The 12,555-nt window shown below is 46.4% G+C and overlaps 1 protein-coding gene and 1 long non-coding RNA gene across 2 annotated transcripts in view; one reads left to right on the plus strand and one right to left on the minus strand.

The window, feature by feature from the left end:
* Positions 1–407: 407 nt before the first annotated feature.
* On the plus strand, positions 408–2,319 carry LOC124018437. Its single transcript, XR_006835623.1, has 2 exons — positions 408–1,105; positions 1,137–2,319. It is a non-coding gene; the product is annotated as an uncharacterized LOC124018437 (long non-coding RNA).
* An 8,944-nt stretch (positions 2,320–11,263) lies between these two features.
* LOC124018427 (breast cancer anti-estrogen resistance protein 3 homolog) overlaps positions 11,264–12,555 on the minus strand; it is a 35,863-nt gene continuing 34,571 nt past the window's right edge. Inside the window, exons 19-21 of the mRNA XM_046333735.1 lie at positions 12,488–12,555; positions 12,052–12,172; positions 11,264–11,427 (exon numbers count right to left, since the gene is read on the minus strand). The exon at positions 12,488–12,555 is cut by the window's right edge and continues 104 nt beyond it. Of these exons, the coding sequence (XP_046189691.1) occupies positions 11,264–11,427; positions 12,052–12,172; positions 12,488–12,555 (353 nt within the window). The remainder of the gene's footprint in view (positions 11,428–12,051; positions 12,173–12,487) is intronic.

The raw sequence follows: 12,555 nt of genomic DNA on the forward strand, positions 1-12,555 counted from the left end.
ACCTCTCTCACTCTCTCTACCTCTCTCACTCTCTCTACCTCTCTCACTCTCTCTACCTCTCTCACTCTCTCTACCTCTCTCACTCTCTCTACCTCTCTCTCTCTCTACCTCTCACTCTCTCTCTCTCTCTCTCTCTCTCTCTCTCTCTCTCTCTCTCTCTCTACCTCTCTCTCTACCTCTCTCACTACCTCTCTCTACCTCTCACTCTCTCTACCACTCTCACTCTCTCTACCACTCTCACTCTCTCCACCTCTCTACCTCTCTCACTCTCTCTCCTCTCTCACTCTCTCTCTCTCTCTACCTCACTCACCTACTCTCTACTCTACCTCTCACTCACTCTCTACCTACCTCTCACTCCTCTACCTCTCACTACCTCTACACTACCTCTACCTCTCTCACTACCTCTACCTCTCACTCTCTCTACCCCCTCTCTTTTTCTCTACCTCTCTTCCCCTCTACCTCTTCATCCTCCTCCCTCCACCCCTCTCTCCCAGTCCCATTCCTCTCTCCCTATACTTACCTAATCACAGATCATTAGTAGCCATGACATTGTGATTGTTTTTATATTAAATGACTGCTATCCTAGTTATCAGATTTGGATGAAATAGTTATCAGCTGGATGGTGAAGCCACTATTTTATGGAACTGCGTCCCAAACACCACCCTGTGTTCTATATAGTGTACTTGATCAGGGCCCTATTCCCTATATAGTGGACTTGTTTGTCACGTTCTCTCATCAGAAGAGTTTCTTAGATCCCAAATTATACCCTATTCCCTATATAGAACACTACTATAGACCAGAGCCCTATTCCCTATATAGTACACTAATTTTGACCAGAGCCCTATTCCCTATATAGTACACTACTGTTGACCAGGGCCATATTCCCTATATAGTGCATTACTTTAGATCAGAGGCCTGTGGGGAATCGGGGGGCAATTGGGACGCAGCCTGTATGTGAAACTGGTCAGTTTTGAAATGTTTCTGCGGTTCTTATTGGTTGTCTGATTGTCTGACCATGTCTGTGGTTGTTATGGTTACAGACTGTTTTGGTTGTTGTTTCTCTGTTGTTTATCTCTCTTTTTGTGGTTTAACTGTCTGTGGTCAGGTTCTGGCCAATCAGATGGCTCTGTGGTCAGGTTCTGGCCAATCAGATGGCTCTGTGGTCAGGTTCTGGCCAATCAGATGGCTCTGTGGTCAGGTTCTGGCCAATCAGATGGCTCTGTGGTCAGGTTCTGGCCAATCAGATGGCTCTGTGGTCAGGTTCTGGCCAATCAGATGGCTCTGTGGTCAGGTTCTGGCCAATCAGATGGCTCTGTGGTCAGGTTCTGGCCAATCAGATGGCTCTGTGGTCAGGTTCTGGCCAATCAGATGGCTCTGTGGTGGTGTTGTGACTACTGCTGTTTAACTTCTCCTGGAGGACCCCAGGTGTTTCTGTCCGGCCCAGGATTCAATCAAAGGCGCATTGTGGATTATGAGCAAACCACACTAGACTGTTCAATCTAATGTTCAGCTGACATCCGCAGCGTTTACCATGACAACCAGAGGAATGAGCTGGTTAACGGTGCATCGCCGACTGGCGTCGTGGACAGTTCACCTTTGGTTGAATCCCAGCCGTCTCATTCAGACATGGGACACCAAATCATGTATCAATTACATGTCCCAAAATGGCACCCTATTCCCTATATAGTCCCCTACCTTTGACCAGAGGCCCACGGGGGGGGTAACGGGAGGCCCACGGGGGGGGTAACGGGAGGCCCACGGGGTGGTAACGGGAGGCCCACGGGGGAGGCAGTCTGTCAGCCCTCCAGGTCTATTTTGACCACTCAGGAGGTATGGAGACCACAGGGGAATAGGGGCCCACAGGGGAGGCAGTCTGTCTGCCCTCCAGGTCTAGTTTGACCTCTCAGGAGGTATGGAGACCACAGGGGAATAGGGGCCCACAGGGGAGGCAGTCTGTCTGCCCTCCAGGTCTAGTTTGACCTCTCAGGAGGTATGGAGACCACAGGGGAATAGGGGCCCACAGGGGAGGCAGTCTGTCAGCCCTCCAGGTCTATTTTGACCACTCAGGAGGTATGGAGACCACAGGGGAATAGGGGCCCACAGGGGAGGCAGTCTGTCTGCCCTCCAGGTCTAGTTTGACCTCACATCTCCCTGGTTAAATGGAACTGGACTCGTCACTCGCTGCTTCTCAATGTTTTATGGAATATCTGTATGTTATTATATCATCACATTTTAAAACTACTTATGTGTTGACCTCTAAGTACCCTGTGAACTATTTTGATTGAGGAAAAAATAAAAATAATAAATAGATTTGTCAAATTTGATGTTTTGTTTCATTTTGTAGTGTGTTGTCTTTTAATTAACAGACCAAAGTTGACACAGTTTTAAATCATTTATATCATCTGAATAGAAAATGTGTTCAGAACTTTCCAGTGATTTTCCCTAAAAAGAAACACTACTTTCAGACACCTGGCCGGTTGAGAAGAAAGTTGTCTGAGCACAGAACATGTTAACAGGGTAAACTCTGCAGAATAAAGTTGTTAACAGGGTAAACTCTACAGAATAAAGTTGTTAACAGGGTAAACTACAGAATAAAGTTGTTAACAGGGTAAACTCTCCAGAATAAAGTTGTTAACAGGGTAAACTCTCCAGAATAAAGTTGATAACATGTTAACAGGGTAAACTCTACAGAATAAAGTTGTTAACAGGGTAAACTCTACAGAATAAAGTTAACATGTTAACAGGGTAAACTCTGCAGAATAAAGTTAACATGTTAACAGGGTAAACTACAGAATAAAGTTGTTAACAGGGTAAACTCTACAGAATAAAGTTGTTGTTAACAGGGTAAACTACAGAATAAAGTTGTTTAACAGAATAAATGTTAACAGGGTAAACTACAGAATAAAGTTGTTAACAGGGTAAACTACAGAATAAAGTTGTTAACAGGGTAAACTCTACAGAATAAAGTTGTTAACAGGGTAAACTACAGAATAAAGTTGTTAACAGGGTAAACTCTACAGAATAAAGTTGTTAACAGGGTAAACTACAGAATAAAGTTGTTAACAGGGTAAACTACAGAATAAAGTTGTTAACAGGGTAAACTCTCCAGAATAAAGTTGTTAACAGGGTAAACTCTACAGAATAAAGTTGTTAACATGTTAACAGGGTAAACTCTACAGAATAAAGTTGTTAACAGGGTAAACTACAGAATAAAGTTGTTAACAGGGTAAACTCTACAGAATAAAGTTGTTAACAGAATGTTAAATAAAGTTGTTAGGGTAAACTCTACAGAATAAAGTTGTTAACAGGGTAAACTACAGAATAAAGTTGTTAACATGTTAACAGGGTAAACTCTACAGAATAAAGTTGTTAACAGGGTAAACTCTACAGAATAAAGTTGTTAACAGGGTAAACTCTACAGAATAAAGTTGTTAACAGGGTAAACTCTAACAGGGTAAACTCTACAGAATAAAGTTAAATAAAGGGTTGAATAAATAACAGTTGTTAACAGGGTAAACTCTACAGAATAAAGTTGTTAACAGGGTAAACTCTACAGAATAAAGTTGATAACATGTTAACAGGGTAAACTCTACAGAATAAAGTTGTTAACAGGGTAAACTCTACAGAATAAAGTTGTTAACAGGGTAAACTCTACAGAATAAAGTTGTTAACAGGGTAAACTCTACAGAATAAAGTTGTTAACAGGGTAAACTCTCCAGAATAAAGTTGTTAACAGGGTACAGAATAAAAACAGGGTCTCCAGAATAAAGTTGATAACATGTTAACAGGGTAAACTCTACAGAATAAAGTTGTTAACAGGGTAAACTCTACAGAATAAAGTTAACAGGGTAAACTGCAGAATAAATGTTAACAGGGTAAACTACAGAATAAAGTTGTTAACAGGGTAAACTCTACAGAATAAAGTTGTTAACAGGGTAAACTCTGCAGAATAAAGTTAACATGTTAACAGGGTAAACTCTACAGAATAAAGTTGTTAACATGTTAACAGGGTAAACTCTACAGAATAAAGTTGTTAACAGGGTAAACTCTGCAGAATAAAGTTGTTAACAGGGTAAACTCTACAGAATAAAGTTGATAACATGTTAACAGGGTAAACTCTACAGAATAAAGTTGTTAACAGGGTAAACTCTCCAGAATAAAGTTGTTAACAGGGTAAACTCTGTAGAATAAAGTTGTTAACATGTTAACAGGGTAAACTCTCCAGAATAAAGTTGTTAACAGGGTAAACTCTACAGAATAAAGTTGATAACATGTTAACAGGTAAACTGCAGAATAAAGTTGTTAACAGGGTAAACTCTGCAGAATAAAGTTGTTAACAGGGTAAACTACAGAATAAAGTTGTTAACAGGGTAAACTCTACAGAATAAAGTTGTTACCATGTTAACAGGGTAAACTCTACAGAATAAAGTTGTTAACAGGGTAAACTCTACAGAATAAAGTTGTTAACAGGGTAAACTACAGAATAAAGTTGTAAACTCTACAGAATAAAGTTGTTGTTAACAGGGTAAACTCTACAGAATAAAGTTGTTAACAGGGTAAACTCTACAGAATAAAGTTGTTAACAGGGTAAACTACAGAATAAAGTTGTTAACAGGGTAAACTACAGAATAAAGTTGTTAACAGGGTAAACTGCAGAATAAAGTTGTTAACATGTTAACAGGTAAACTGCAGAATAAAGTTGTTAACAGGGTAAACTACAGAATAAAGTTGTTAACAGGGTAAACTCTACAGAATAAAGTTGTTAACAGGGTAAACTCTACAGAATAAAGTTGTTAACAGGGTAAACTCTACAGAATAAAGTTGTTAACAGGGTAAACTACAGAATAAAGTTGTTAACAGGGTAAACAGGGTAAACTCTACAGAATAAAGTTGTTAACAGGGTAAACTACGGTCCTTCTGTAGCTCAGTTGGTAGAGCATGGCGCTTGTAACGCCAGGGTAGTGGGTTCGATTAACCGGGACCACCCATACGTAGAATGTATGCACACATGACTGTAAGTCGCTTTGGATAAAGCGTCTGCTAAATGGCATATATTATTATTATTATTATTATTATATTATAGAATAAAGTTGTTAACAGGGTAAACTCTACAGAATAAAGTTGTTAACAGGGTAAACTCTACAGAATAAAGTTGTTAACAGGGTAAACTACAGAATAAAGTTGTTAACATGTTAACAGGGTAAACTCTACAGAATAAAGTTGTTAACAGGGTAAACTCTACAGAATAAAGTTGTTAACAGGGTAAACTCTACAGAATAAAGTTGTTAACAGGGTAAACTCTACATTTTGACACACCTGAACCAACAACCAGTAGAAGCACATCACACACCTTGTCTATGTCCCAAATAGGATCTTATTCCCTGTATCGTGCCCTATTTTCATCTAGAGCCCTATTCCCTGTATCGTGCCCTATTTTCAACCAGAGCCCTATTCCCTGTAACGTGCCCTATTTTCAACCAGAGCCCTATTCCCTGTATCGTGCCCTACTTTCAACCAGAGCCCTATTCCCTGTAACGTGCCCTACTTTCAACCAGAGCCCTATTCCCTGTATTGTGCCCTACTTTCAACTAGAGCCCTATTCCCTGTATCGTGCCCTACATAAGTTGTTAACAGGGTAAGCTCTACAGAATAAAGTTCAACCAGAGCCCTATTCCCTGTATCGTGCCTACTACATTCAACTAGAGCCCTATTCCCTGTATCGTGCCCTACATTCAACTAGAGCCCTATTCCCTGTATCGTGCCCTACATTCAACCAGAGCCCTATTCCCTGTATCGTGCCCTACATTCAACTAGAGCCCTATTCCCTGTATTGTGCCCTACTTTCAACCAGAGCCCTATTCCCTGTATCGTGCCCTACTTTCAACCAGAGCCCTATTCCCTGTATCGTGCCCTACATTCAACTAGAGCCCAACATTCAACCAGAGCCCTATTCCCTGTATCGTGCCCTACATTCAACTAGAGCCCTATTCCCTGTATCTGTATCGTGCCCTACATTCAACCAGAGCCCTGATCCCTGTATCGTGCCCTACTTTCAACCAGAGCCCTATTCCCTGTATCGTGCCCTACTTTCAACCAGAGCCCTATTCCCTGTATCGTGCCCTACTTTCATCTAGAGCCCTATTCCCTGTATCGTGCCCTACTTTCATCTAGAGCCCTATTCCCTGTATCGTGCCCTACTTTCAACCAGAGCCCTATTCCCTGTATCGTGCCCTACTTTCAACCAGAGCCCTATTCCCTGTATCGTGCCCTACTTTCATCTAGAGCCCTATTCCCTGTATCGTACCCTACATTCAACCAGAGCCCTATTCCCTGTATCGTGCCCTACTTTCAACCAGAGCCCTATTCCCTGTATCGTACCCTACATTCAACCAGAGCCCTATTCCCTGTATCGTGCCCTACTTTCATCTAGAGCCCTATTCCCTGTATCGTACCCTACATTAAACCAGAGCCCTATTCCCTGTATCGTACCCTACATTCAACCAGAGCCCTATTCCCTGTATCGTGCCCTACTTTCAACCAGAGCCCTATTCCCTGTATCGTGCCCTACTTTCAACCAGAGCCCTATTCCCTGTATCGTACCCTACATTCAACCAGAGCCCTATTCCCTGTATCGTGCCCTACTTTCATCTAGAGCCCTATCAGGTGCCCTACTTTCATCTAGAGCCTATAACAGAAGGTCCCTATGTATCGTACCCTACATTCAACCAGAGCCCTATTCCCTGTATCGTACCCTACATTCAACCAGAGCCCTATTCCCTGTATCGTACCCTACATTCAACCAGAGCCCTATTCCCTGTATCAGAGCCCTATTCCCCTACATTCAACCAGAGCCCTGATCCCTGTATCGTGCCCTACTTTCATCTAGAGCCCTATTCCCTGTATCGTACCCTACTTTCAACCAGAGCCCTATTCCCTGTATCGTGCCCTACTTTCATCTAGAGCCCTATTCCCTGTATCGTACCCTACATTCAACCAGAGCCCTATTCCCTGTATCGTGCCCTACATTCAACCAGAGCCCTATTCCCTGTATCGTACCCTACATTCAACCAGAGCCCTATTCCCTGTATCGTACCCTACATTCAACCAGAGCCCTATTCCCTGTATCGTACCCTACATTCAACCAGAGCCCTATTCCCTGTATCGTACCCTACATTCAACCAGAGCCCTATTCCCTGTATCGTACCCTACATTCAACCAGAGCCCTATTCCCTGTATCGTACCCTACATTCAACCAGAGCCCTGATCCCTGTATCGTGCCCTACTTTCATCTAGAGCCCTATTCCCTGTATCGTACCCTACTTTCAACCAGAGCCCTATTCCCTGTATCGTGCCCTACTTTCATCTAGAGCCCTATTCCCTGTATCGTACCCTACATTCAACCAGAGCCCTATTCCCTGTATCGTGCCCTACATTCAACCAGAGCCCTATTCCCTGTATCGTACCCTACATTCAACCAGAGCCCTATTCCCTGTATCGTACCCTACATTCAACCAGAGCCCTATTCCCTGTATCGCACCCTACATTCAACCAGAGCCCTATTCCCTGTATCGTACCCTACATTCAACCAGAGCCCTATTCCCTGTATCGTACCCTACATTCAACCAGAGCCCTATTCCCTGTATCGCGCCCTACATTCAACCAGAGCCCTATTCCCTGTATCGCACCCTACATTCAACCAGAGCCCTATTCCCTGTATCGTACCCTACATTCAACCAGAGCCCTATTCCCTGTATCGCGCCCTACATTCAACCAGAGCCCTATTCCCTGTATCGTACCCTACATTCAACCAGAGCCCTATTCCCTGTATCGTACCCTACATTCAACCAGAGCCCTATTCCCTGTATCGTACCCTACATTCAACCAGAGCCCTATTCCCTGTATCGCCCTACATTCAACCAGAGCCCTATTCCCTGTATCGTACCCTACATTCAACCAGAGCCCTATTCCCTGTATCGTGCCCTACATTCAACCAGAGCCCTATTCCCTGTATCGTACCCTACATTCAACCAGAGCCCTATTCCCTGTATCGTACCCTACATTCAACCAGAGCCCTATTCCCTGTATCGTACCCTACATTCAACCAGAGCCCTATTCCCTGTATCGTGCCCTACATTCAACCAGAGCCCTATTCCCTGTATCGTACCCTACATTCAACCAGAGCCCTATTCCCTGTATCGTGCCCTACATTCAACCAGAGCCCTATTCCCTGTATCGTACCCTACATTCAACCAGAGCCCTATTCCCTGTATCGTACCCTACATTCAACCAGAGCCCTGGTAGTGGCCCTACATTCAACCAGAGCCCTATTCCCTGTATCGTACCCTACATTCAACCAGAGCCCTGGTAGTGGCCCTACATTCAACCAGAGCCCTGGTAGTGGCCCTACATTCAACCAGAGCCCTGGTAGTGGCCCTACATTCAACCAGAGCCCTGGTAGTGGCCCTACATTCAACCAGAGCCCAACATTCAAGAGCCCTGGTAGTGGCCCTACATTCAACCAGATCCCTGGTAGTGGCCCTTCATTCAACCAAAGCCCTGGTAGTGGCCCTACATTCAACCAGAGCCCTGGTAGTGGCCCTACATTCAACCAGAGCCCTGGTAGTGGCCCTACATTCAACCAGAGCCCTGGTAGTGGCCCTACATTCAACCAGAGCCCTGGTAGTGGCCCTTCATTCAACCAGAGCCCTGGTAGTGGCCCTACATTCAACCAGAGCCCTGGTAGTGGCCCTACATTCAACCAGAGCCCTGGTAGTGGCCCTACATTCAACCAGAGCCCTGGTAGTGGCCCTACATTCAACCAGAGCCCTGGTAGTGGCCCTACATTCAACCAGAGCCCTGGTAGTGGCCCTACATTCAACCAGAGCCCTGGTACATTCAACCAGAGCCCTGGTAGTGGCCCTACATTCAACCAGAGCCCTGGTAGTGGCCCTACATTCAACCAGAGCCCTGGTAGTGGCCCTACATTCAACCAGAGCCCTGGTAGTGGCCCTACATTCAACCAGAGCCCTGGTAGTGGCCCTACATTCAACCAGAGCCCTGGTAGTGGCCCTACATTCAACCAGAGCCCTGGTAGTGGCCCTACATTCAACCAGAGCCCTGGTAGTGGCCCTACATTCAACCAGAGCCCTGGTAGTGGCCCTACATTCAACCAGAGCCCTGGTAGTGGCCCTACATTCAACCAGAGCCCTGGTAGTGGCCCTACATTCAACCAGAGCCCTGGTAGTGGCCCTACATTCAACCAGAGCCCTGGTAGTGGCCCTACATTCAACCAGAGCCCTGGTAGTGGCCCTACATTCAACCAGAGCCCTGGTAGTGGCCCTACATTCAACCAGAGCCCTGGTAGTGGCCCTACATTCAACCAGAGCCCTGGTAGTGGCCCTACATTCAACCAGAGCCCTGGTAGTGGCCCTACATTCAACCAGAGCCCTGGTAGTGGCCCTACATTCAACCAGAGCCCTGGTAGTGGCAGAGCCCTGGTACATTCAACCAGAGCCCTGGTAGTGGCCCATTCAACATTCAACCAGAGCCCTGGTAGTGGCCCTACATTCAACCAGAGCCCTGGTAGTGGCCCTTCATAGAGAATAGGGTGCCATTTGGGACGTAGCCCAGGGTTATGAGGGGAAACCAACGCATCCACACCTGCTAGGTATGAACCCCGTGGGTGAGAGCCACAGAAACCCCCAGACACACATCCCAGGACATATTCATTGGGCACACACACACAGACACACACAGACAGACACACACAGAAACCCCCAGACACACATCCCAGGACATATTCATTAGGCACACACACACACAGACACACACACACACACACACACACACACAGACACACACACAGAAACCCCCAGACACACATCCCAGGACATATTCATTGGGCACACACACACACAGACACACAGACACACACACAGAAACACCCAGACACACATCCCAGGACATATTCATTAGGCGCACACACACACAGAGACACACACAGACACACACAGACAGACACACACAGAAACCCCCAGACACACATCCCAGGACATATTCATTGGGCACACACACACACACACACAGACACACACAGACAGACACACACAGAAACCCCCAGACACACACCTCAGGACATATTCATTGGGCACTGAAACAGACTGAAACAGGGAGGAAACACCTGATCTTATCCAATAACAAACTCTTTTTTTATTATTATTATTATTTTTTAGCTACAAAAGGCTTCTAATGAATAATGATCCAGGTAAAAACGGGTTACAGATTTCCAACTGTTGTGCAACGTTGCGCCCTCCTGAATGCAGCCCGGTTCACAGTAGAGCGTTTAAAGGGTCAGAGTTCCGGGGAGAACTCCTCGGTAGGTTCCAGTTTGTTAGAGAGCACGGTGAGGATCTTGTCAAACTTGTCGTAGCGTTTCTCCTTGTCTGCCGCCGCTCCAGTCTGACCCCAGAACAGCCTCAGGGCAAACTCTGTCCTGAACCCCTCCAGCAGCTCTGGGATTGGCTCCCAGTCACCTGACGGGACAGAGTGACAGGGCCCACAGCCAATCAGTGACTCGGGAATGGTTATGAGGCAGGACTAATGTGAATGTGATTTGATTTGGTGAATTGGATGTGTGCCTGTGTGTTTTCTATACGTGTGTGTGTGTTTTTTCCATAATGTGTGTGTTTTTACAATGTGTTTGTGTTTTATAATGTGTGTTTTCCATGTGAGCAGGCTGTGTGTTACCTGTGAGCAGGCTGTGTGTTACCTGTGAGCAGGCTGTGTGTGTTACCTGTGAGCAGGCTGTGTGTGTTACCTGTGAGCAGGCTGTGTGTGTTACCTGTGAGCAGGCTGTGTGTGTTACCTGTGAGCAGGCTGTGTGTGTTACCTGTGAGCAGGCTGTGTGTGTTACCTGTGAGCAGGCTGTGTGTGTTACCTGTGAGCCTGTGAGTTACCTGTGAGCAGGCTGTGTGTGTTACCTGTGAGCAGGCTGTGTGTGTTACCTGTGAGCAGGCTGTGTGTGTTACCTGTGAGCAGGCTGTGTGTGTTACCTGTGAGCAGGCTGTGTGTGTTACCTGTGAGCAGGCTGTGTGTGTTACCTGTGAGCAGGCTGTGTGTGTTACCTGTGAGCAGGCTGTGTGTGTTACCTGTGAGCAGGCTGTGTGTGTTACCTGTGAGCAGGCTGTGTGTGTTACCTGTGAGCAGGCTGTGTGTGTTACCTGTGAGCAGGCTGTGTGTGTTACCTGTGAGCAGGCTGTGTGTGTTACCTGGTACTGTGGGCCTGTGAGCAGGCTGCGTTGCGTGCCGCCTGCAGGGTGTTGTATAACAACTGGCAGCCTCTCTCTGTGTGTTCTCCCTCCTCTCCCTCCATCAGCCTCAGGAGGGGAACCAGGTAGGGCACAGCCAGGGGACCCTGCACCACAGAGTCTACACACACACACATACACACACATTACACACATAGCCAGGGGACCCTGCACCACAGAGTCTACACACACACACACACAGGGGACCCTGCACCACAGAGTCTACACACACACACACATTACACAGGTTACACACAGCCAGGGGACCCTGCACCACAGAGTCTACACACACACACATTACACATTACACACATAGCCAGGGGACCCTGCACCACAGAGTCTACACACACACACATTACACATTACACACATAGCCAGGGGACCCTGCACCACAGAGTCTACACACACATTACACACACAGCCAGGGGACCCTGCACCACAGAGTCACACACACACATTACACATTACACACATAGCCAGGGGACCCTGCACCACACAGAGTCTACACACACACACATTACACATTACACACATAGCCAGGGGGGTCTACACACACCACATTACACATTACACACATAGCCAGGGGACCCTGTACCACAGTCACACACACACACATTACACATTACACACATAGCCAGGGGACCCTGCACCACAGAGTCACACACACACACACACACACACACACACACACACACACACACACACACACACACACACACACACACACACACACACACACACACACCTTCCTCACCATCTCCGTCATTCAGAGCGATCATGAAGGGTTTGAGGGTCTTCTCAAACATCACAGCGCTCTCTGTGTGGTTCCTCCTCAGTGCCCTCCATGTCCTCTCCAGACGGACTACCTACACACACACATACAGGGGACCCACACAGTACACACACACACACATTACACACATAGCCAGGGGACCCACACACACACACACACACACACACACACACACACACACACACACCACACACACACACACACACTTTAGTAACCAGACGCATATCTATGGTCTTTAAAACACAGCATAGTGTGAGGGTGTCTGAGGTGTGTGTGCGTACAGTGTGCGAGTGTACTGTGTGTGACCCTGTGTGTGTGTGTGTGTGTGTGTGTGTGTGTGTGTGTGTGTGTGTGTGTGTGTGTGTGTGTGTGTGTGTGTGTGTGTTACCTGAGGCATCTCCAGAGCCTTCATGACGGCTGAGAATGCGTAGAGGTTGTGGGCGTGGTCTCTCAGGG

This window comes from Oncorhynchus gorbuscha, unplaced genomic scaffold (assembly GCF_021184085.1).
Source record: "Oncorhynchus gorbuscha isolate QuinsamMale2020 ecotype Even-year unplaced genomic scaffold, OgorEven_v1.0 Un_scaffold_510, whole genome shotgun sequence".
Taxonomy (NCBI): Eukaryota; Metazoa; Chordata; class Actinopteri; order Salmoniformes; family Salmonidae; genus Oncorhynchus; species Oncorhynchus gorbuscha.